The sequence below is a fragment of the Phoxinus phoxinus genome (assembly GCF_949152265.1).
Source record: "Phoxinus phoxinus genome assembly, chromosome: 11".
Classification (NCBI taxonomy): Eukaryota; Metazoa; Chordata; class Actinopteri; order Cypriniformes; family Leuciscidae; genus Phoxinus; species Phoxinus phoxinus.
The window spans coordinates 14,218,474-14,244,570 of record NC_136886.1 but is presented as its reverse complement, the minus strand read 5'-3'; the positions used below and the strand labels follow the sequence as shown (position 1 = coordinate 14,244,570).

The window sequence follows — 26,097 nt, the reverse complement described above, 5'->3', positions numbered from 1 at the left end:
TGTATTGACTGGTTTTGTGATCCAGAGTCACATATATCCAGAACAAGGGGCTTTATTTGTAGGAGTGTAAGGTAACTTATTTATAACAAATTATGTAACAAGATATATTACTAACTTGGCTCTGAGATAAGTCATTACTTTTCTGGACCAGCTGCATTACAATAGAAAAATGTTCGAGGCCGGAAAATAATGTATTATCATGTTCAATTTTGTGGTTGCTCTTGTGGAAGAAACTACATGCTCACATTTACACTTGCATGTCCATACATGTTCTTAGTTTCAGCAGAAAGCCCAGTTGAACATATGTCAAAGTCCATCTATATTCCCCTAGTTTAATTAAAGTGGAGCAGAAAGAGATGAGGGAGCTGTTATTTCTGATCTGTCCCTCAGCCCACTGTAAGACAGCCCTTAATGGCTGCAGCTCCAGTACAATCTCCTGAGAGGAACAGCACATTACATACAACAGATGGGAATGCTTATTAAAATGTGTTGCACTGTTACAATACCTTGTACATGGCATTTGATGATACCAGGAGTGAATGTTGATAACTCATTATTTATGTAACCTGACTGCTATTATGTACCAAACCTCTGTATCAGACTATAATACATGATGATATGTTTGACAATGGAACAGATTTTTGCATATTTCCTTGTGCCAAAGGTTAAACGAAGCATTATTGTGATCTCTGTCATTCTTGACTGTGGAAAAGAGGTTTTCAGAGGCACCTCATAGAGACCCCTAAAGTGAATGTAGATGGTGGATTTACTAATGCTGCTAAATTAATTGTATAAATAATCAGATTATGATTATGTTTGATGCAATTAAATAATCATGAATAGTGACGGTTGCAGCAATAATTTATGTGTATGCCCATTACATCAAAATTTCCTGTGTATTTTGTTCTAGTGCTGTCACATATTTTATTCACTTTATGAGTACAATTTGTTCAAAATATAAATTACAGTTTGTTTTCACACATTCCAATAATTGATTTGATAAATGTGCATCACTAATTAATAATGATCAATAATTATTTCAAAAAGTATGGCAATGGTAATACTGTAATTATTATAACGACAATTATAATTATATCTGTAGTGATTATTGTCATAATCATGGATCCTTAGGTAAAATGATATTGCATTTAAATATGGCAGAACTTGTATTTAGCAAGGACACATTCATTTGATCAAAAGTGACAGTAAAGACTTTTATAATGTTACAAAAGATTTCTATTTCAAATAAATGTTTCTTAAATGCTGTTTAAGAAACATAAAAAAAAGTCTTACTAACTCTAAACATTTGAATGGAAGTGCATACGGTGGTACCAAATAAATACCACATTCATCTATGGTATTTTCTTGTATGAAAATTGTGGTATCAGTATGGTACTGTACATGTCCAAATGTTGATATTGTAATCCCATGATACTTTTTGGCTAGTATAACTAGCCAGTATAACTCCGTTAAAAACCTGGTGACATCACACCCTCTATAAAGTGCCCTCCTGAATTAAGGACTTTAGTGCACATAATAAAGAGTAGTGTGCAAGTGAGTAACTCAGTCAGCACAATGTAGTCTATTAAGTCGCCTTGCTCTTATTCGATTGTGAGCTGCTTTCTTGTCCCTCTGCCAAGAGACTCCAGTGGGACTTTCCTTGCTGTTAGCGGCCTGTCAATTGTCTTATGGCTCTGGGGCAGTTCAGGCAAAGGGAGAGAGGAGATGTGGAAGTGGAGGAGGGAGAGAGAATGCATTATACCTCAAACAATCATTTTTTGTTAGTCATCAGCTTCACTCACTACCTGGGGTCATTGAGGCATCACAAGACCTGGATTACATCTGAATACATAAGCAATTGAACATTCACCTCTAAAAATCTAATCGAGTTCCGACCGTAAATAAACAATCACCAGTTCGCCAAGTAGATCAGCTGCTGCAACTCATGACATGACCTATGTGGGTGAGCGATTATGACTGACTTGGTTCTGGATGTAAGTTTCACTTATTTTTGATCTGAACTTTTCATGTTTCATGACTAGTTGTATATCAGAGCATTTGTTTAGGTCTAAGGCCACTTTTAACCCTAGCATGACAATAGGGATTTTCTCACTGCGCTTAACCCCGGGTTATCGTTATCCTAAACAGCGCTTTTTTTTTACGTTTCACGTAAAAAAAAATTACAAGAACGTTTCACACTTGTAATTTAGAAGCATGTTTAGCACCACTTTTAACACAGGGTTATGAAACCCTGCTCTGCACTTTTACAAACCCCCCATTGCTGTGCCAAATTTGTACCGTGTGAATTGATGCGGTGTTAGAATGTTAAAACTAGACGTTTTGCAACAGACAACCAATCGCATGTTCATATTTGCGTGCTTTGAACAGTCATGGAAACACTGCACATTGTATATAAACAGTAAATTCTGCATTTGAGGGGAAAAAATTTAAAATGCTGAAAGGAAACGTGACAATTTGAGTGAAGAAGAGACCATTTCACTCTTACCTATCCATTCAGTAAACTCAAAAGTACAGTCTGCAATATGAGGATGCTGCAATGCTAGAGCTTTTATGTAAACCGGTCGCGTGCTGCGTTCATCCAATCAATGACACCGCGAATATACAAATAACCCAGGATTCAGTTTTTCTTACTGCACCCACACACCGGACGCGAATAGCGCGTCAGGCGCGAGTGATTTCAATGTTAAGTCAATGCAAAGACGCGTTACACGCGTTTTACGCGCGTAACGCGTCTTTGCATTGACTTAACATTGAAATGACTCGCGCCTGACGCGCTATTCGCGTCCGGTGTGAACGCACCATTAGGGTTTAGAATGGCCCAGGGTTAACTATTTCAAGTGTGAAAAGCCCTAATATATACTTACTTTTAAAATCTCTCTCTCTCTCTCTCTCTCTCTCTCTCTCCAGTGCGGATGTAAACCCAGAACACCATGTGAAGATTCTTGAGGCACTTATCATGGTTGGAGGCCTAGTGGAGATACAAGCTGCTCCAGGTAGGCCATCAGAGGTTCTCATCATTTTCTTTATCTTCTGTAGGTTTGCCTTCTCGGATGACCTTTTATTTGTGTACCTTGAATTTGAATAACTTAATTTTGGGACTGTGTGGTTGTAAGATTTTCAGATCACCACATGCTTCATTTGTATGAGAATCCAGCGAGGTTTTATATTTATACATTAATAGATTGGTTAGTTCACTTTCAAGAATCATTACAGAGTCAGGCTTTTGTCTTTGAGGATGGACATTTCTGGAAGTAGATGTGAAGTAGTGTCATCTGTGGATGTAGGCCACTAAATTGTGTGTGTGAGAAAGTGAGGTTGAGAAAAGTGATTAGTTGATGTGGGCTCAGTAAATGTTCATGATACTTGCATCCATAGATTGCTGCTTCTTTACTTCACTCAGGCCTGACTAAACTTTGTTGTTATGGATCTTCTGGCTCAACATCCCCTTTATGGTGAGGGGGTTGGGGGGTGGGGGGAGGGGTTGGAAGGTTGGAAGCCAGAGCTCTGGTGAATAGGAAGAGCAAAGCCCCCAAGAAGAAGAGACAAAGCCCAGAGAAAAGAAGAGGCAGAGCAACAGTTACAGTCTTCTTATATCCCTTCCTTGAACATGTGACTGAACCCCAAATGTGAGAGATTTAAACTGACCAATCAGTATATTACAGCTTCCCCTGCCATTCTAAAGGTGTGACGATAAACAGACCCCCGATGTACACATCTTGTCCTACGGGCCCTGATCATTTATCAGCACTTCTTGTGCCTTTAGGAATTCCAAATGGCCATTTTGGTAAGGAAAGGGGGGTTGGAACAGGACAGCAAGTGTCTTTGTTCATTTTCAACCTTACAGTACAATCCAAATATTGAGTTTCAGTCATTGAACTTCCTGCAATAGAATTTAATGAATATATATACCTATTGAAAATCTGGAAATAGTCTGGAGTAGACTGTCCTGGGAGGTTAACATCAGCCTTTTATAATAAAGGAATACAATAAATATGAATTAAACCAGTTGGATGTTTTTTGGTTTCCATTTTGATGCAATTAAGAATTGAAGTTGGTCAGAAGCTATGAGGTAAGAGGTAATCTCTGACACAGAGGCTCAGTTTGGGATGAGGTAACAGACTATAACTTAGAGCTAATAAATGCACCACCCATGGACACATACACATATTTATAGGTCTAGTGTGACCTTCTCTTGCTGTTGTGGGGTCATAACTTTAGCCCTAAGGCAAGACAAGGGTAATGATATGGGTGGCGAGCTAAAGCTGAGTTTTACTTAGAACTAATAGTCATGGTCAGACTTTTACCCCTAAACTATATTCAGTGATTTAATTTGATTGTTTGTTATATACAATACCGTTCAAAGTTTGGGGTCGGTAATGATTTTGAAAGACATATCTGATGTTCACCAAGGCTGTATTTATTTACATATTTTATTTATTTACAAAAATAGTAAAAACAGTAACATGAAATATTATTGTTATAATTTATTTGGATAGTTCACTTTAGACATTCTAAATATAAGTAACTTTTCACTTACATGTCAACTAACTCTCATTAGGGTATTAGTTGAGTGTAGACTGTCAGTAGACTGTTAGGTTAGGGTTAGGGTTCGGGGTAGGAGAATAAGTTGACTTGTAGTTGCCAAACATATAGTCAGTTGAATGTCTGTTGGGGGAGCATCAAAATCTAGTTTTAGCAGATATTAACCAGACATTCTATTAATCCTCTAATGACAGTTAGTTGACTTGTAGCTGCAACGTTACTTATAGTTACAATGTCTAAAGTGGACAATCGAAGTGTTACCAGTATTATTACTAGTGATGTGCCTGAAGCCGAATACTATGTTGGAAAGGAAATGACGCATTTTATGGAGCCCCTATAGGGACATGGCGATGGAAAAAAATATGAGAAGGGACTAAAAAAATTATATCAATGCTTTTGCTTTCTCTCGCAATTATATAGTTATTACATTGTTATTTTGGTCATTATATTGTAGATCATTTGCAGGCATCAGGGAACTGCTATCAATATGCAGGTTATTGAAATCGCTTTTTACTTTCACTTTCCAATTCATGATCACTACTTGTATAGGGAGCGTCGGTACTGACTACACATTTTACAAGATGAGATATTTTGTCAATGACGCTCAGGTTCTGTTGTACACCAAATCCCGCATCGTCATCTCTCCTTACTATCTTCACGTAATAAGTGAAATAATTTTGTACTGTAATGTAACCAACTACCACAGCAAGCCTAACCATGCGTTAGTCATTTTGCTCGCATTTCCGAATTTGGATTTAGGCTTTGGACACATAATTATTACAATTTTAAATAACCGTTTTCTATTATAATATAATTTTTTTTAAGTATTTAGTCCTATGATGGTAAATCTGAATTATCACTAGCCGTTACTTTAGTCACGTGATCTTTCTTTAACTTTAACTTTCTGGTTAAAATAGAACTATTAAAAACAATAGAAACATTTTTATTTCACTTGCATATATTACATGCACAGTACTACCAGCCCTCGAGCATCCTTTTGTATTTGTGTGGATAAATTAACTGCGAGTGCAGACTCTCCTTCATAATGGTTTCATCATCTCTTTCACTAAAGGCTACATTAACAGGGGTCAGAAGGCACAGAAGGCTGGATGGGTGGCCTATGAGCAGAGTGAACCTCTTCACAGCGCAAAACGAGATTTTATACAAAATGCAAAAGAGCAACCAGAGCAAAAAAAAAATGGGTTAGAACACATCTATTCACATCATAACCCATCAACTTATGTATGACTTCCTTTTTGGAGGCTGGCAGTAATGTACTTGGAGTGCTTTAGCAAACAACTGACCCCTCCTGTGCCTCCAGCTCTCTAGTTTGGCCTTAATGTGTTCCAGCTTGGTAAAGTTTGTTGGCAAAACATTGCGTTTAAAGAGCAATCTTTTGGGGGCCACGTCAGGCTCACTCTCTCTTGGATGACTGCACTTGTCAAATGCTGATGGATTCACTGTGGCTGTTAGCATGGGCTCTGGAGTGAAAGCGAGAGAGGAAAATGAACGGAAAGTAGGCAAATACAAGAAAGCTGAGAGAAGAGTATGACAAATACAGTTTAGGAAAGGTCACAACCACACTTATGTCGTTTTTCTATCATTGTAGGGGACTTCTGTTATTTTTCTTTATGGAGAAACAACAGAACAAATGTAACTTTTAGAGTATTTTGAACGTGTGCACGAGTCTTACTCTGTTCTAAAACCTAGCATTTTATAATGCACACTACTGTTCATGTTCACCTAAGCTGCATTTATTTGATCGAACATTCAGTAAAAAACAGGAATATTGTGAAGTGTTATAGCAGTTTAAAAGATGGCAGATACGCCAAAATAAATGTTTAGGGATGAAATAAAACAACTAGGGATGAGGTTATTCACTTTAAAAGTGTGTTGTGTTTTATTTGTCATTTATTTAGGCAAAGTTGTACATAATTTTAATTTAGGCCATTTATTGGTTATAGGCCATGGCATAATAATTATCAGCCAGAAATGTAATAGTGTTGCATCCCTAAAATAAATGTGCTTGTATTATACTGAACAATGTATTAATGAAATGTATATCAGTGTGATTAAAACGAATGCATTAACTAAGATGAACTAACATGAGTAATATATTTCTCACAATATTTATTAATACAACTGTTCAGTGTTACTTCATGTCAGCTCAGGTCCATTAAAATTATTTGAACAAATACAACATTTTATTTGAACTATATATTAGTAAATGTTGAAATTAACATGAACTAAAATTAATAAATGCTTTGGAAGTATTTTTCATTGTTATTTCATGTTAATGTTGTTAGCAAATATAACCTTATTGTAAAGGGTTCCCATTGAGGATTATTATAACTTAGAGTTGTGTATGCTATGTATGTTTATGATGGGGAATCACACTGTTAGCTGATCAATATGCCAAAGTTAAACACTTGTAGTGAAGCAGCACACTGGGTTTTGTAAACCGATCGACAGAGTTGCTGTTCGGCATGCTGTTTTTTTCCTCCTCTTTTGTTTTTTACTCAACCACCTTCTTACCAGTTCTTTAATTTTTTTTTCTAATTTAGTAATGTGCTGAGTTGGCACATTTAAATAAATAAATAAATAAACTAAAATGTCTTTGTTTTAGCCGAGGGAGTGCTTATTGATGTTGTGTTGAAAAGTCCGATCTATATCTGTCACTCTTTCTCTTTATATATATATATGTTTCTCTGTCCCTCCTATAGCTTTGTTTCCCATCACTCAAAGCTGTTCTCGGTCATGCCCTCAAGCACTGACTTTAACCTCCATATAAACACAAGCACACATGCACACGTTCTCTCCTGAGGTCATGTTGCAGCCTCATGGAATTCCCCACTGGCTGACCCGGTGTCCCAGATGACCCTGTGAAAATGACCAGTGCTTTCTCTCAGCTGCACACAATCACATGCTTCAATGTACCATGTAATAATCTTTGAGCTGCTCACTCTGTGGCCTTTGTTCCACGGCCCTTTTTTTTCCTCACTCTGTCTTCATCCATCTAGGGTCATTTGCAAGCACAAGCTCAAGTTTGGCATTCTGCTTGGTCATACAGGCCTCAAGCCTGGTCATTATGGGCAGTCGTAGAGCTGAAGTCTTAAGAGTGGGCAGTTAACATAAAAATAGATGAGGTCAGGTATGATGAATAATTGAACTCTTCATGATATTTTATACTTATAATGCATTACTTTTTTTACTGTATATTTCATGAGGTATTAGCGTCAAGCAGTCGTCATACGCCGTGGACTAATTCAACTGAGCTTTGATGCTTAAGGAGCAGATGCCCTCTCTTTCCCCCTTTCTCTCTCTCATTCCCTGGCTTTCTCTCTCTCTCTCTCTGATTACACCATTTCTTCATTAAAGAGATAGCAATCTCATTAAGGTTGCCTCAGTTGCACTCTAAAACACATTAATCTTCCTTAAAGGATCCCCTGCCTTCTCTTAGCACAGGGCAAATCAAGCACTGATTAATATGACGTGGTCGATCTTAAGCTGTTTAGCTAGTTTTCCTGCTGTTGATAAGGCGATCCGGAGAAAAATTAGCCACAGCTGATGATGTGTGACGTTGTACTAGATTCTTTGCACATTTGCATTGTAAAAACAGGAAAGGTTCATAATATTAATTGTGGACATGGAGCATATTCACTTTTTATTTTCAAGGATCTAATAATGGACTTTAACTGGATAAGAATGTCATGATCAGGTATTTTATTAAATTATATTGAAAAAAATACCTGATCATGACATTCTTATCCAGTTAAAGTCCATTATTAGATCCTTGAAAATAAAAAGTGAATATGCTCCATGTCCACAATTAATATTATGAACAGGTATTTAAAAAAAAGTATATATATGTCTATATATATATATATATACTTTTTTTAAAATACCTGTTCTTTAGCATTTTGAGAAGAATTTTGACAGGGGTGTTAAAAATATCATATGTTAAAATGATAAATAATGTATAAAATATAAATAATAATGTATTTATTTATCTATTAATGTATTTTATATATATATATATATATATATATATATATATATATATATATATATATATATATATATATATATATATATATAATATTTTTGGTCCCTCTTTATATTAAGTAGCTTTAAGTACTATGTACTTACATCGATGTGTACTTATTGTGTTCATGTTGTATTGTAAAACACTTTTGCTGCTATTGAGGTGTAATACGGGTAAGGTTAGGGACAGGTGTGGTGATATATGTAGGTTTAAGGGTGGGTTAAGGTGTAACGAAAGGGTCAACAGTTTACAAATGTAATTATTAATTACAGCTGTAATTATATGCTGGTATTTTCAAAATATAAGTACAATGTAAAAACATATATGTACACAATAAGTCCGTTGTAAGACGTTGTACAATGTAAAAACATATATGTACACAATAAGACCTTATAAGTCCTTTAAGTACATACTTAAAGCCACTTAATATAAAGTGGGACCATAATTTTTTATAAGTATATATATATATATATATATATATATATATATAGGCTATATATAGGCTATAGATATGATGTTTTTTTATAAATTAAAAAAAGGTTAAATTTAAGACCTAAATCAGGAAAGTCTACTGGGACTGTTGAGTATGAATTATGTGATGGCGCATAATTCATATTCATAAACCAAGCCTTACAATTTTTTAAAAGTTAAAAAATTATTTATCAAATATGAATTATTGTTTTCCCTTTAATATCCCCAAACGAAGATTGTATCAGATAGCTAACATCTGAGGATAAATTGGTCCCTAAAGTTTAGCAAAGTAAACCCACATAGACACACGCACAAGCATACATTGTGAATCATTTCCTCTGGCGATATGCCACCTAATCTTACTCAAATATTTGATACGAAATGGCCAGTGTGGAAAGTACAGGCATGAAGCCAGGAGACTCATTACTGCCTGCCCAATATTTTACACACATTAATGATGGAATAACCTCTACACATAGATAAAAATCCTGACACTGTCATGTTCTACACTAACTAACCATCCAACACAGACAAAAGAGACTCTGATTTGTGGAGTTAACATTTTTAAAGTGCTATACTGCAATAATTCGAAGAGAAATATGTATCTACAGTGCCTCTGCATGAATGCTTCATTTGAACAGGTAAAATGCACAATACAGCTAGTTCAAAATAGGCTAAATTTTCCTTTAAATTAAATTTTTTTGGGATGAGAACACTTTTTGGCACTGCAATACCCAGGATGCAGTTATTCACCATCACTTTATGAGAACCCTAGAACGTGCTTCCTGGTACAACACTGCCAAGGGCACATGATACTTTACTGTTTATGTTTGTCTTGTTATCAGTAGCTGTGCATTAGCAGTTCTTATTTCCCCCTAGGTTGGTTTCATGTGTTTTTCTCTACCACAAGGCTGTTTTTTTATTATAATTTTTTATGAGCAGATGATTTTAATAACAATAACTTTGTTTTCATGCAAAACAAATCCTTTTACGGTTGGCTGACAGTCCTTTCTGTTGTTCTGAGACAGTAATTCTCCTTGTGTATCTCGCTTACACACACACTTTTCTCTGCCAGTTTAGCTGCTCTCATATGATATGTGGTTTTGAATTATAGGTTTTCCATAAAATGTTACTCAAAAACCATCAATGCATTATTGCATTAAACCATTAATGCATCAATGTCAGGTATATACATTGTTAGGAATGTATATAACCAGTGAGGCTGCTGTTTAAAGGTCTTAGCTAAGATTTCTAAAAGTTTTGGTCTGATTGTGTAAACAGTGACTGACCCCAGGTCAGTATACAGTCTGTGTTAGGGCAAGCTCAGGGTTTGTCTCTTTTAGAAATGCAAAGCTCATTACCATGCAGACTGCTTAGCATGTACATACTTAATTTGTGTACGTTTACGTAGAGATTTTGTGTGCGCACTTAATGAACTAAGAATTGACATTGCTTCCGCTGTCGTCAGCTTACTGCTTACTTCATTGCCTCTCATCCAATTACGTGTTTGCTCAGTCATGACATCATATGCTGTACGCATGTGGGTTTATTTGGTCAGATTTACATATAGACAAAAGAAACAATTTCCTAACATTCTGATTGCGAACAACTGCGCATACAGACTTAGAAAATGCCCAGTGGAAAGTAGTGCATGAAAAGAGTAAGCGTGTGTTTGTGCATTTGTGAATGTGAGTAAGTGCATGTCACAGAAGAATTTATACCACCATAAAAAGCATATAAATCCTAACACACAGCTATTCGACCTTGACTCTTTCTCTCCCCCTCATCTCCCCCCTCCTCTTTTTTATTTTCTCTGTGTCTTGCTCTGTCTCTTCAGGGGCAGAGTTGGAGAGACAATCCGGACCAATTAATATAACAAATTACTCGCACACATGCATAAATGTCATATGCAGATACACTGGCACTTTGCCAACAAAGGGAATTGGCTGAAAATAAATGAGAAAAAACAGCCTGGTTTCAACTTGGCAAAGAGAAATCCCTGTGCCTGAGGAAATTAAGTATGTGCCAGGAAAGAGCAAAGTATCAATGAATGTGATTTTGGGGATGCAAAGGACATAGTGATTAACGTCCCCAATCGGATGTCTTTTGTGTTGAGACTTTGATTTACTTGTAGTGTATGCCACTATAATGGACATACTAGGCACTTTTTGTCTTGTAGTGCTATATCTTTCAATTTTTGATAATTTGCATGCATGTAGTCTTGCAAGTTAGCCTAAAATTTGACATTTTTTTCATGAAATTATTTTTTACTAACTTTTTTTAACTTGTCAGCTAAATTGATCTGACTGACCAACATACATTAGGTTTTGCCTGGTATCAGTAAGAATTGGTTGATAATTACACAACAATCAGTCATATTTTGGCATTAAATGTCATAATTTTCCATCATTCCTCCATTTCTGTAATCACATCTCATAATTTATAATATATTATCATATATTTGTATTGGGAGAAGTAAAAAAAAAACAATGGCTTGGCAAATAAAATCGGCGGGGGGAAAAATGTGTCCAGAAAAATGTCCAGAATAAGAGCTAATACCATGGTACTTTATTGTAATTGTATCCATGCATGTGCTTATTAGATTTAATAAATAAATAAATAAATACTCCTAGCCTTTCGGTCAGTCATAAATGAGGGCGTGTGTGTTCCATTGCAAATTTCCAAACCATCTGCGGCTTTCAGGGTGTTTCCAGTCAGTTTCATCAGCATGTGTCAACTCTAATGCATATATTTGTTGCATCTGTTTGTTTTGCCTCGCTTCCAGTTTTAGCGCTGCCTTTTGAAGTACAAGGCCTTGTATAACTCTTTTCCACTGGGAATGTGTGGATGATCGAGCAAATGGGAGAAAGAGAGAGAGAGAGACTAAGAGAAGTGCAAGGGTGTCAAGCTCAATTTGAGTAGAGATTCGGTTTGAATTTCCCGTACTCACTGGGGAAGAACATAAAATACTTACTTTTCTATGTTTCATCAAGTTAACTTTATATTACATTATATTTTAATAACTGTTGGGAAAACTTGTCATTGCTTTAAAAACAAGCAAAACAAAAGTTCGATTTTAGCATAATTTAGTTTTAGTTTTAGTTAGCAATAATAACCCCGGCCTGTGGTACATAGAATAACACTGAAGCCTAAAATATAAATGACAGGAAGTTGCCTTAAAACCCATGAGCCTTAGGTTTGACATCAGTACGTGAGCGTGTCAGAAACTGGCATGTGAAGAGATGAAGGGTGAGATGGGAGCAAGCTGTCAGAAGATGTTTGCCGTGACATACATGTGTTACCTGAGAGGCGGAGGGGCAAGAGAGTGAAGAGATGAAAGACAAACTAGCAAGATATGAGTAGCACGGGAACTTCAGATCAGCGTCGCATAAATGAGCAGCGGAGACTTTGTCCGCTGTGACTGAGGCCCTAATGCGGCGTGATTTACGAGGCTCAGCCTCGGGCTGGGGTTTTATGGCTTTTATGTGGTTGAGCAGTGTGTGCAGCGCAGTTTATCAGGTCATCTGCACTGTCGCCGATACCATCTCACTCCAGCCCGCTGAGAATAATGGCGTGACATTATGGGCCTTTAGCAATCCCTTAGAGCAGGGGGTCAAGGTTAGCCCGTATGAAGATGTGAAATGAGCCCTGATATTGTCCTGAGCTGAGATGTGTAGAAACAGCTCTAATTTCTGTTCACATTTCAATAAAACAGCTTCCTCACCTTTTCTCTCACGGGGGGGAAAGGTTTATGGGCAGCCGAGGGATCGTAATGGTCAGGGTGGCAAGATGGAAGCAGGCTCACAATGACATCTCAGCCTCACACACGCATACACACACACAGAGCCCCTGAGACCTCGCTCACACAACCTCATAAACACCCATACACACACACACATGCATACATCCTCAAGTGTGGTCTGTATATATTTCCCTGACCCCTAGTGAAGGAGCATGGGTAATGAAATTTGCTCTCAAAGGAGTAGTAATACTGGTTTTATGCTGTTTGAGTATTTGATATTGATGACTTTTTTCTTTTTATAAATTGTTGATATCATATTTAGGTTTTACCTTAGGGAAATAAGTTGTTGTAAGTCTGTAATGTTAAATGTCAACCAGTCAAAAAAGTTAAAACACCAAAAAGAACCATTTGCACTTCCATAGTTTTTTAGACATGGTTGTAGTAGTAAAACTACTCACCTTTCATATGCTCAAATGTTAAAAATGACTATTGTTTAAGATAAATGTCTTCTTTCTTTTCCTTTTCTGTTCTCACTTTATTTTTATTTATTTATTTTTTAAAGTTAAAAAATGAAAAATGTGTATATTGGTATAGACTAGAGCATAAATCAAACCTGGCATGTAGTAAAACTAGTCTGGTATACTACATTCAGGGAAATTTATATGCACATCTCATCCTGGTTATGGAGTGAGGCCATGAGGTCATATCTGGCAGACTGGCATACAGCCCTTAGCTTAGACCAGCTGTCTCTCTCATACCTGCTGTCTTCATACACACACACACACACACACACCAATAACATGGATATGACCAAATGACCATGACTCTGCTCAGAGGTTTTCACCTCAGTGCCAAAGGTCAAAAAGATTTGACCCATGAGTTTCATGCACAACCACTTAGTATCTATTTCTGACAACCCTCCCCTCCCTCCCCCCACCCCTATATTTTCTCCCACCATGGGGTTTCTCTCTCTTTCATTCTACTGCTTTCCCACTCTTTTTTCTCCTACTTGCGATGACAATCCTCCTGGGTTGAAATCAGTTGAAAGTTGGGTTGAAAGTATGTTAAGATCCAAATTTTGTTATCATTTTAAACCTAACAAACTTTTTATGAAATGCATTTCTTAAAGTGTTTGAGCTATACTTTTTTAAAATAGCGGCACCTTGGTTTCCTATTTCGTTAACCTCACCTGTGAAAGTATTGAAAGCATTACATCCGTTCTGCTGATGTGATTATGTAAGAACTGTAAGATAACCCTTCTCATCTGATGTGGACTAAGCACAAAGGCCTGGGAGGCAGTGTGCTGATTTAGCATCAGAGAAGGAGTTGAGCTCAAAATAAAATCCTCTCCCTGTGGGGTCTGACATCGCCAACAGCTTCTGCCATGAATGTGCAACATGATACTCTTTATTGAATGGCTTATTGCTGATGGAACAGAGACACTTTATCCCCAGCGGGCTTCACTTCAAGAGGAGCCTAGAAGAATATCCTGTCCATTATTTTGTTGTACAGTACGTAGCACACCCAGCCATGTATCAATTAGTCCTAGAGTTTAGAATGTCTTGCTCTGTTTATTGTATAAGCCTGTTGAGGACAGGGTGGATTTGGGCCAGTTTATTGGCCTAAATAAACTGGCCTTAATTGTTTATTGATTAGTGTTTGTTTATTGGTTTATTTAATCAGGGACAATACACATTAATAATACATATATTTCTTTTTAAATGTACCAGATTTAGCCGGATTTGCTCATTTTCATCCCTTGTCCCCTTCAATTTACACAATATCAAAATGTCACACTTATCATTGTTTATTTACAAAAGCAATAAATGTGCTATTATACACTTCTTTATTTAAAAGTAAACAAAGTAATATAGAGTTAAGTCTTAATATAAATTAGTTTACATTTAAACAAAGTTTATTTAATCAATGGAATATAGCCTTCAAATATATTAAATGTTTTTTATTTCTCATAAGCCGTAACAAAAAAACAAAGATACAATTATTTGTTTCTCTTTTTTTCCATGTCATTTGATCATTCGCCTTTATAGAGATAAAACACAAATATGAATTCAAAAGAGGCTGCCTGTGGCGTGTATGTATATATGAAATATATAATATGTAATGCAATGCATAATATAATTTACCTGGGTGTGTGTGCATGCATGCATGCGTTTGTCTTTGTGTGTATATAGTACGGGAACTTACTGTTAAGCTATTAACAGGATTTTACTGTAACATTTTTACAGTCTTTTACAGTTAAATTGCTTTTTTTTAACGTGTATTGATTAAAAGTATGCTTATCTCAGTATTTCAACATTCACATGCACATGAATATAGATTTGGAGGTTGCATTAAATGGTTGTTCTTTGGACATCAGTTGCAACATTGTAATGCAAATCCAAATGCAGTTAGTGTTGGAAAAGGCTACAGATCTAGGAGCTCAAGGCTCTCTTATTGAATTAGCAAGGCAGCGCTGGAGCTCCATGGTGCATGGTCTTAGGCCTGCTCTAGGGTCTTAATCTGACTGGCTGTTATAGGGGAATTCTGCATGGTTGGCTAAAGGGATTCTCCCTGTGCTAATGAGTTTGGATTTCATTTCTAAGAAATTGAAAGAGGCTCCTTCTGAATCCAATCAGGGCTGGCTTCCATAGCAGGTGCACAGGGTTTGTGCTGGGCATGAGGTTGAGTCAAGGTTTTAAAAGATGAGTGGTGTGTTGAAATGTATATTTGAATGCCATTCTGGGTCTTGCATGCCAATTTTTCTCTAAATTTCATGAATCTTTAGAGTTGGAGATGTGTTGACTGTTGATAGTTATTAGAAGAAGGTCCAGGACCTTATATCATGATGAATTATGGGTTCGTAATTAAAATGCCGGGACATAGTCTAATGATTATTATGGCAGGGCTCCAGATTAACATATTAGAGTGGCTGTACTGTTGCCACCAGTTGCCAACAAGTACAGATGTTGCACCAGCAACTGATACAGAAGGTACAGAAGTACCGGTGCGGGTGGGGAATGCTTTTAAAAGTGACAAATTAAAGGATAGAATCCAATAATTATTGTGATATTATTATTGTACTGCACAAATTTGGGCAATTAACAATAATATCACATATTTTGTCATAATTCATAATTATGACAAATCATAATGTATGTGTTCCAGGAGTCCAATCCTTAGAATCTTATTTTTATCATTGTTCTTGCATACTCTATGTATTATTTTATTTTATTTTATTTTTTTGTATTTTTAATTTAAAGGTACAATATGTAAGAATTTTGTCACAAAAAATCACTTGCACAGTGTGATATATTTCCTGCAGTTGTGTACTTAAAATATCCCAAAAGTTCCCAAAGATTTTTAATTTCAGAGAAATTTCAATTTTAAATAATGGGCTGTCCCGGACTCCCTGTTCACTTGTCGCCTGTCAATGACGTAATATCCGCGTCATCCCTGGTTTCCGCTCGTACTGCCATAGTAACCATGGCAGACGTGGACAACAGCATTATGTCTAGCGGCACGCTCGCGCTGTTGTTGTTTCGTTCAAACATTATGGACCGTGGCAAGCAGACTTTTTGACAAAAGGAGAACTAAAACAAGGATAATTATCAGTGTGGCGTTTTCGAGATGCCGAGAGCTCCACGTCCGTGAGAAACTTCGACTTGACAGAGCTCTTGCATATACTTTATTAGACAGGTGAGCAAATGTACATAAAACTAATCAATGTTATAAAGTTCAAAATGATGAAATGTTAGAATATGATCTGTATGTTATTCTAATGTTGATCTATATTACTGCTAGTCTCATACAGATACAGACAAACTAACACAGAATAACAATATGGGCCCTATTTTAACGATCTGAAACGCAAGTGTCAAAGCGCAAAGCGCAAGTAACTTTGTGGGCGGATCCCGGCGCTGTTGCTATTTTCCCGGCGGGATAAATGCCTCTTGCGCCTGGCGCAAATCTAAAAGGGGTTGGTCTGAAGTAGCTTCATTATTCATAGGTGTGGTTTGGGCGTAACGTGAAATAAACCAATCAGAGCGTCCTCTCACATTCCCTTTAAGAGCAGGCGCGCTTGTTCCATGGCGGATCGCTATTATAATATAACGGCGGATTTGCCAGCGCACGACAGGAGAGGTTCACATCCGAGGAGACCGACGTTCTCGTCAGGACCGTAGAACACAGAGAAGTGACATTGGGGGTGATGGGAGAAACCCACCCAAATTACCTTCGGTTAAACAGGCGTATAATTTGGGTAAATGTGTAGCCTAATCTAGATTTATTTTATTTTTTTAATCTAGATAGATTTTTTTCACATCTTTACGGACACAACAATGATTTCCCTCGTGTGTTAATATTTTTCCTTGTAATAATGTATGATTTGCAAAAATGAAAACTGCTGCGTCTGTTTATAATTTTTAGAGAATCAAAGTGGATGCGTGTTAACACGCTACATTATGGCCAAGCACGCGCCCTTAAAATACCATATCACTAACGCGCAACGCAATTGCTTTCTAAAACTGGAAAATAGCACCAGGGAAGTTTTGCGCCGGAACACGCCTCCTCTTTGCGCTGAACCGCCCCCGCGAGCGCAAGTTCATTCCCTAATTTACCGATGTGCGTCTGTGGAGGCAAAAGTCCGCTGTGTGTGGGTGCAAAATAGGAATGATACATGCGTCTGTGTTCAAAGTCAATTGCGCTGGGTGCAAGATAGGGCCCTATAACTTTCACCACACTCAAATGCAGTTTAGTGTGATAGTGTAGAGCAAGTGAAACAGCGCTGCATTACCTCACAAGGTTTAATTCGTCAAATAAACTGGCCTGTGTGTAGTAATTCAGCACTTGGGAAGTTCGGTAGAAATGAAATGTCCTTATTCCTTTATATCTGCGGGACTCGCATGTGGCGCTGATATCTGTCTCTCATTTGCAATCACGTCCTACTTCATACCACAGTCATGTTAAAAACATCAATATAATGTCTAGTAGTGTTCCTATAATACACTATTGTTTTTTTGTTTTTTTTTACGTAATCTGTCAGAAAACAGCTGCATAAGTTGCTGATTGACTCTAGCCTTGCTTGACTGCCTCTTCATAAATCATGTTTCTTTAAATGGTACCAATTACCTTTGAAACCGCTTTGCCTCAGAGACCTGCTGGCTGAAGACAATTGCTCAATTCAATTAAAGATGCCTCAGTCTTTAGCCTCTGATCCAGACCTGACAGACCAAGAGCAGATGTCAAGTCAAGATGGCAGGACAACCTTGAATGTCCCTAGATCCAAAGCGAAAGATACATAATCATTTTGGTTGGCTCATTGCCTGGCATGTAGGTTAGCAAAAGCCTTTGTGGATGCCATAGCGCTTTGTTTGGATGGATATAAAAGTTGCATTTACTTGACAATTATACTTAGAAGATTAAAGATAACATTGTGCCTCATTTGCATAGCTTGTTTCAAGATTCTCTGATGCCATTTCACATTTTAACATCGCACACAAATGAAAGAATATCATTAAAGGAATATTTGTAGTTGCATTGCTCGGTGATTGCATTTTATTACACTGATTTTCCTGTCTCCCGCCCAAAACTCTGTAAAAGTAATGAATAAATGCAACCTGACTCCTGTTGCTATCAAGGCTAATGTGAGCCACCTGGTGATCAAACATCAATACAAATTGTCAATATTTTCCGCTGGTAAATTTTATGAGCTTTTATAACCAGTGCTATAGTGCACAATGTGTGATTGTCAGGCAAAGACTCAAAACTCAGATAAGATCTCCCCCAATATTTCACTTTTCTCTTCCCATCTATGTATATTTAAGTCACTCATGTTAAAGTGATAGTTTACACAAAAAATGTAATTATATTATTAATGTTATCACCCACAAGTCATTCCAAACCCCTATGATTCTCCTTCTTTTATATATGATTCTGAAGCCATGGCTTTGCGTGAGAAACGGACAAAAAGGCATACTTGTTTGGAACAAAAATAAATTTTCATTTGGGGTGGACTAATCTTTTTAATATCAACACACAAACTGAATAAATAATTAAATTTAATTTAGTACTACACCCATCTTTAATCTAAACTGAAGTGAAATGTACTTCATGAGTTGTGGGTTTGGCTAACCAATTATTAGCCTCTGAGATCTCATAAAGTAATCCAATCTGGTAAATTAGAACAATATCTATAGGGCCCTTAGGCCCCCTCACTAACCCCCAAGACCACAAGAAAAAGAAAAAAAAGATTAGAAAGCAAAAGAGAAAATGTGCCTCTCATCACACGACTGCTTATTTACATTAATTGATGGAGAGACGCATGTTGATATATATGATTAATTACTATAAATCCCGATTAGCGCCCGAATAATTACTGAAACGATAACATGGTGGTGGAGAAACTGATTACGGTGGTAATTATGATAACCCCCCTCACCGCAAAGGTCCCAGTCTTCCCAGCCACACATGCATGAATGTGTGTGTGTCATTAAAATGAAAGTTCAGAAGGGCTGAGAGCTAAAGAGTTACTGTACTCTAATGAGTGCCAATTACATCAATGACATTACCTGATAATTATCAAATGAAGAACCCCAGGGCCGATTTGTCGAGTGTTATCAAAGATGTGCCCTTTTAGAAACCCACAGGAGTCAAGACAGAGACAAAGATTGTGTCTTCCCTGAGAAAGCAGATATAATTTATTTGCAAGCTTTGGGACATAGCTTTTCATGGTGGCAATTGATATTTGAGTGTTGGCATTTTGGGAGCATCCGCAGTCAAGATTCTTGCAGAATGTTTTGGATGGATTGGATTTTGTTTTAAATCATGTGAATTCCCAAAGAGGATCTTAAAGGAGAACTCCGGTGCAAAATGAACCTTTGGTCTAATTACACATTGTTACCTAGTCAACCGTTATCTGAGATTTGTTTTCATGATTATCGAATAGTTGTATCTCTAAAAACAGTTTAGCCTATAACGCTAGTATAACGCTAGTATATGGGGCATTGAGTAATGACAAATAAAAATCGCTTGTTAATACCACTAACAAGGCTCAAAATAGCCCCACACTAACACGGTAGCATAATGAGGGTCCCTACATGCAAACCGAAGCATTGAGAACTTTGACAGTGTCCAGACAGTTTAATAAGAAGATATTTTATACATACAGTCAACTTCACGAATACAAGCAGAATCCATCTTTGAAAAACAGACTCTATCAGTCGATCTACGAACAGCCGATCCAAATGCGCTGAACTGTGTAGAATCGCATATGGTCCAGCGCATTTGGATCGGTGGTTCGTAGATCGATTGATAGAGTCTGTTTTTCAAAGATGGATTCTGCTTGTATACGTGAAGTTGACTGTATGTATAAAATATCTTCTTATTAAACTGTCTGGACACTTACACAGTTCTCAATGCTTCGGTTTGCATGTAGGGACCCTCATTATGCTACCGTGTTAGTGTGGGGCTATTTTGAGCCTTGTTAGTGGTATTAACAAGCGATTTTTATTTGTCATTACTCAATGCCCCATATACTAGCGTTATACTAGCGTTATAGGCTAAACTGTTTTTAGAGATAAAACTATTTACATTCGATAATCATGAAAACAAATCTCAGATAACGGTTGACTAGGTAACAATGTGTAATTAGACCAAAGGTTCATTTTGCACCGGAGTTCTCCTTTAACCATACATGGTTTTCATACTTTGGCGGGAAAGTCTTTACTGTCACTTTAGATCAATTTAATGCATCCTTGCAAAAAAAATGACTGACACCAAACTTTTTTACAATAGTGTTCAATTAGTTCACTACTAATTGACAATTAGTTATTCATATATTTTTAATATATTTCATTTATTAATATTTTAATTTGTATTACAGATGATATGCTGACAGAGGACTGTCAGGATGGTACTTTAAGCCTTCACAGCTCGAGCTCCCTTTTCACTGAATCTGCATATTGGTTAGGGGGCATTCTGAATTGTTAATTGTTTTATTGTGATATTTAATAGAAATAAATGAATGTGTCAAATTGACAGCCCTAGGGATAACTATTCAAATTTGCCACAGATGCAGGGCAGAACTTCCCAGTGGCTTCTTCATTATCAGCTATACTGTAGTAGATGATTTGAAGTATCTGGCTGTTCTGCAAGCCGAGGCCCTTGAGCTGAAGGACTGTAATGCAGTTGGGAACAAAAAGGCAAGCGCTATGCTTAGGGCTTTGTTAGTTAAAACACATGACAAAAAAGGACAGTCCCAGACTTTATAATGAGAGTAGTACCTCTTCCATGAAACAGTCAAGGGTATTGTGATGGTCCTGACCCTCAGGACCAGATGAGAACGGTGGAGGGATAGAGGAAGAGAAGAGGGAAAGACGGCATTAGATGGCCCCCAGGCAGATCTCAGACTGGGGCTGCTTTCCTCAGCAGATTCTCACGCCATCTCTTTGCTCCACTTTTTCTCAGTTTCAGAGTCTGAGCTAACTTTCAGCAAAGTCTCATTTACCTCCCCCTCCTCCTCCACCATTCTCCAGCTGAGTTATATAAGCATGGAAAAATATGATCTCTCTTCTCTTTCTACTGTGCTGCCAAGTAGCTGTATATAACTGATTATAAAATTTGTTCTTGTTGTTCTGTGCACAGTCTCCAGACTAGAGTATGTCTGTGAGTCGAAATTTCTGCCTTTAGGCAAGAGTGTTTGTGCGTGTGTGTTTATTAGCTGAATAAGGATGAGTTCAACAAACACTGACAATCAATAGAAAAGTCCATAGGATATTTTTTGTTTTGTTATTTTACTTTTCAAAGGTCTCCTTTGAACATTTTTATAGAGAATGATGCACTGAAATACAGCATTTCAGACAAAATGGGGGAAAAAATAAAAAAAACATTAGTGAGAACTATGAAGAAAGTTTTAATGATGTTTTCTCAACATCATGTTGTTCCAAACTGTATATGTTTCTATTTTCTGTGGAACACAAAAGAAAATATTTTGGATTTTTTTTTTCTTAAAAAAAAGAGGGGGGGGACAGTTCTTCACAATATTTTCTTTGGTATTACACAGAAGAAAGGAAGTCATACAGGTTTGAAACGGCTTGAGGTGAATACTGTAAATGATGACAGAATTTCCATTGTTAGGTGACCTATCCATTTCCTCTTTCACATTATATTTATACAAGGTGTGCATTTTGCCAGTATGTGTATTCCCTTTTAATTGAACTAGTTGAGCGACAGTATGTGTGCCAGTAAAGGGACACGTGATGTACCTTATGCACATATCGCGAAATGACAGTGCACTGAATTGCATCTTTCCCCTTTTCAGATACTTTTTTAGAGGGGAATTTTATTTATTTATGATCACCTACAGCTGCACCGTTTTAACATATACCATCTGCGCTTTGATTTTTTTTTAGACACTTTTTGGAACTTTGAGGGACTTCTGTGGTCGGCTTTGCAGTGGCTGTAGCTGAGTTTGCTTTTAGATTAATGGAAATTTACTCTGTGGTCTGTCATCAAAGCTGCTCTCTCACGCTGCTTGAACAGCAATGAGCAGACTGCCAGCAGCTCCTCGAAGCCAGGAGAACATCTTTCACGAAGGCCTCATCAGACCTTCACTCTTCACTTCACTACTTGATGTTATTGCTCCGTATGTTGTTTTGTTGTCATCCTGTCAACTCACTATGCTGTTTATGTGTGTTTTCAGCACATGTACGGTGGTTAAAACCAAACTGTGGTTTGCCTAGTGGTATTATAAACATATCTTGGAGGATTCTGCTTGTACATCTACGGTTGAGTCATAAAGAGAGAAAGGACTAAGGAAATGCGAGGCTGCGAGAGCCAGTGTTTCCAATCGAACCCCCCAGGGATGCAGCTATCGGCCAGCCTCCAGCCACTGCTTGCACCCACAAATCAGCCACTCTCTTTGGGCAAGCTTTGGCAGTCTGCCTCTTGTCTCTGGTACTTTATTGATAGAACGCGTCTCCCAGGCCACACTCGTTTGGCCTAATGATGCTGTCAGAGAAGAATGCACTCCCAAGAAGCCACCAGTACTCGACGTTGCACGCAACCTAACCAAAAACTTTTTCATGCTCTGTTCTTCTTTATTTACTCTCTCGTTTTTTCAAACTTTTTTTGCATATATAGTGCTTGAGTACATTAACAAAAGTTGATATTCAATTCTTAATTCAAAAAATACTTAACTGAGTACTTCTGGCTACCATCTACTCTGCAGATAAGGTAACTAAGCTAAGATAAAAGCTACTAAGCTAAGATAGTAGCTAGTTATGCTACAAGCTACATGGCAGAAGTAGTTTGCTACATTTAAGCTGCTTCATATTTTTATAAATATGAAATGTAATAAATGCCATTTATAATTAAACTCAGTAGTTTAAGCAGCCGCAGATATCTAAATGATTCAGTCCGGAATAATTTTAACTGAATTGTAATTTTCTAAAGTAATTCATTAACAAATTGGACATATAGTTCTGATTTTGAACAGCCGACAGAAAATATGGCACATGGCATGATTGTATTGTGTACTTTATCGTATTGATAGATTATTCAGGTTAAATGTAATAACAAGTGAGAATGCTAACTCACTACTTAGTTTATAGTTTTGCTGTTCAAAAGCTATTAAAAAAATGTCTTGCTTAGTGTGTTTGTCTTGATTTTCAGTGAAAAAAATATCTACACATTTACTTGAAAAGCAAAATGACATACCGGTAAGAATAAATCTGAAAAACTTATTGAAATTAAGTGACGTTACTCTTAAAACAAGAATAAATTTCTACCAATGGGTAAACAAAAAAAGATTGTTTTCCATTTAAATGAAATGGATAGTTCACTCAAACATTTTGTCATTACTTACTTTCATTTATTCTGTTTAGAACACAATAGAAGATATTTTGAAGAATGTTGGTAACCAGAGAGTTGATGGCACCCATTGACTTCCAACGTAGGAAATAAAATACTATAGAAGTCAATGGGTGCCGTCAACTCTCTGGTTACCAACATTTTTTATAATATCAAATTTTGTGTTCTACAAAAGAAAGAAACTCATACAGGTTTGGAACAACCTGGGGGTGAGTAAACTATGACAGAATTTGTATTTTTGCGTGAACTATCCCTTTAAGTTTATTAGCCCAGTGGGAGATTTTAAAATTGAATAAGTAATTTTGCTCCTTAATTAAATGTGCCTTAAGCATGTTTGGATATTGGTACTGAAAAACAGTACAAATAATACTGAGAAAGAAAAAAGTTAAGTGTAACAATGCTAACAATAAATTAGCAATTTATTAACTGTTAACTATAATTATTATAACTATTAGCACTGCTATTTGATATTACTCAAAAACTTAGACATATGCTAGTAAAGCAAATCTAAAGTCATGCATGCATGTGAATAATTCGAAAGAGCAAGTCCTTTGCTTCCCAACCCCAAAAGGTCCTAAAACAAGTTTTAGCCTTCCTTTCACCACACTGTTAGTATTTGAGATGTCTCGTCAGGGTGAGGCCTGGTCGGGAGCTAGACTTTAAAAAAAAAAAAAAAATCCCCTCAACCTCAGACTATTCAGTCCTGGGGCCACTGTTCCACCAGCTCTTTCCCAGGCTGCACCCTCAATGACGTATTGCATTCACAGCAAGTGCTACAGGAATAGAATGCGGTGCTGCTTGTACTGTATACTTACAGAAACATGCAGCTTAGTGCGTGGCCAGTGGTGTGCCAAGCTTTTCACTGTATCTTCCCACATTTATCTGGCTTGTTTGTTTACTTGTGGATTACATTACTGAGGTCACCCAGGTTTGCATTGCATAAATGCACCTGAAGGTAGAGGAATATCAACATTGGTGGTTGCTGTGAAACCCCTTATCTGTATTTTAAGGCTTTCCCCTATTGGGAAAATCAAGCTTAAACTTTGGAACACGGTATATGGATTATATCTGGTCTAAGCTTATTAACCAGCTGACCAGCTTCCATGGCTGTGTCCCAATTCACAGGCTCGACCATTCGAAAGGGCTCGGACTTCAAAGGCCACGCCTTCGAAGTCTGCGAAGGTCGGACTGAGCGTTGTTAAATGAGACTGTCTTGCCTATGGAGCAACTGTGACAGCTGTCGTTATGAGTGACCGTAATGTTTGTACTAGACTTTTTTTGAAAGTGACGGTATATTAAACTCTCTGAAAACAATACAGGGTTTCACAAACTGTCTAAGTATGTTCACCATGGTCCATTTCTGTACTGTATATAGTAAAGAGTATAAACTAAATATAATCGCATCGTAGTAAGATGTCAACATTTGAACAGCTGTAACGTTTTGTTTTGTTTTTTTGTTTTACTTTTGTATTAGATATCTACGAAAGTAGAAACCCATTACTTATGTTTAAAAGTTTAATTCTGCAATCTATCTAAAAAAAAATACTGTCATCACTGGCGCACAATGAATTCTGGACTAGGCAAGGCCACGAAGGATCCATCTGTTGTATCCTTCATTTCACGGGAACTGAATGACGTATTTTGAGGCCGCATTTGAAGGAGCCTTCGAATTGGGATATCCTCCGTCGTGCCATGGTGACGCAATCGGCTTTTGAATGCTCCCTTCGAAAGGATGCAGCTTCTGAATTGGAACGTTTTAAGCTAGTTCAACCTGATTGCTATATTTTTTTTTTGCTGATCTGAAGTGTTCTGCCTGCTGATGACTACTACCTGTCCTGGTAATTGTCATGTGATATCTGCATTTTATTTTAAGTCACTAAATATTTAAAAGAGAGAAAAGAACATTGGACATTATGTTGGGAATAATTATTTGATTTTCTTATTATTATTAAAGGAGACGAAGATGGCCTCCTTATACAATTAACAATGTCCCTTCTTAATACCCAATCCATAGACAACCTTAAGTCAAATGGGCTTACCATACCAAAGCCGGCTGACAAGTTCTATTACAGAGGATCGCTAAGATGGCAAATTACTTAATTCCATTCACTCACAATGAACGATAATGTTAATCCATCAAGATCCAACTGTTAATGGTGGAAGCCAACTTAACTACTAATGATCTTTACTTCTACCTGTCTTCTTGGTGCGGATATGCAAAGACAATAAGAGGCTCAGTTTGAGACCTCTTTAATACCTTACCTTTAATACCTTGAGAGAATTACTAAGGGCTAGCACTGGTCAATTAAATGATGGGTTTGGCCTTGGAAATTGGTGAATAAATGGTTAATGGAGAGAGGTGATAGGATTGAGAGTGAGCTAGAGAAAGGGAGTGAGAGAGCACACCTGC

General features: G+C 37.1%; 1 protein-coding gene across 5 annotated transcripts in view; it reads left to right on the top strand.

The window, feature by feature from the left end:
• The window catches only part of pik3r3b (phosphoinositide-3-kinase, regulatory subunit 3b (gamma)), a 166,874-nt gene that overhangs the window by 92,686 nt on the left and 48,091 nt on the right, over positions 1 to 26,097 (top strand). For all 5 annotated transcript variants that reach the window (XM_079628652.1, XM_079628651.1, XM_079628648.1 and 2 more), the window contains one exon: positions 2,929 to 3,014. In XM_079628652.1, coding sequence (XP_079484778.1) covers positions 2,929 to 3,014 — 86 coding nt within the window. The remainder of the gene's footprint in view (positions 1 to 2,928; positions 3,015 to 26,097) is intronic.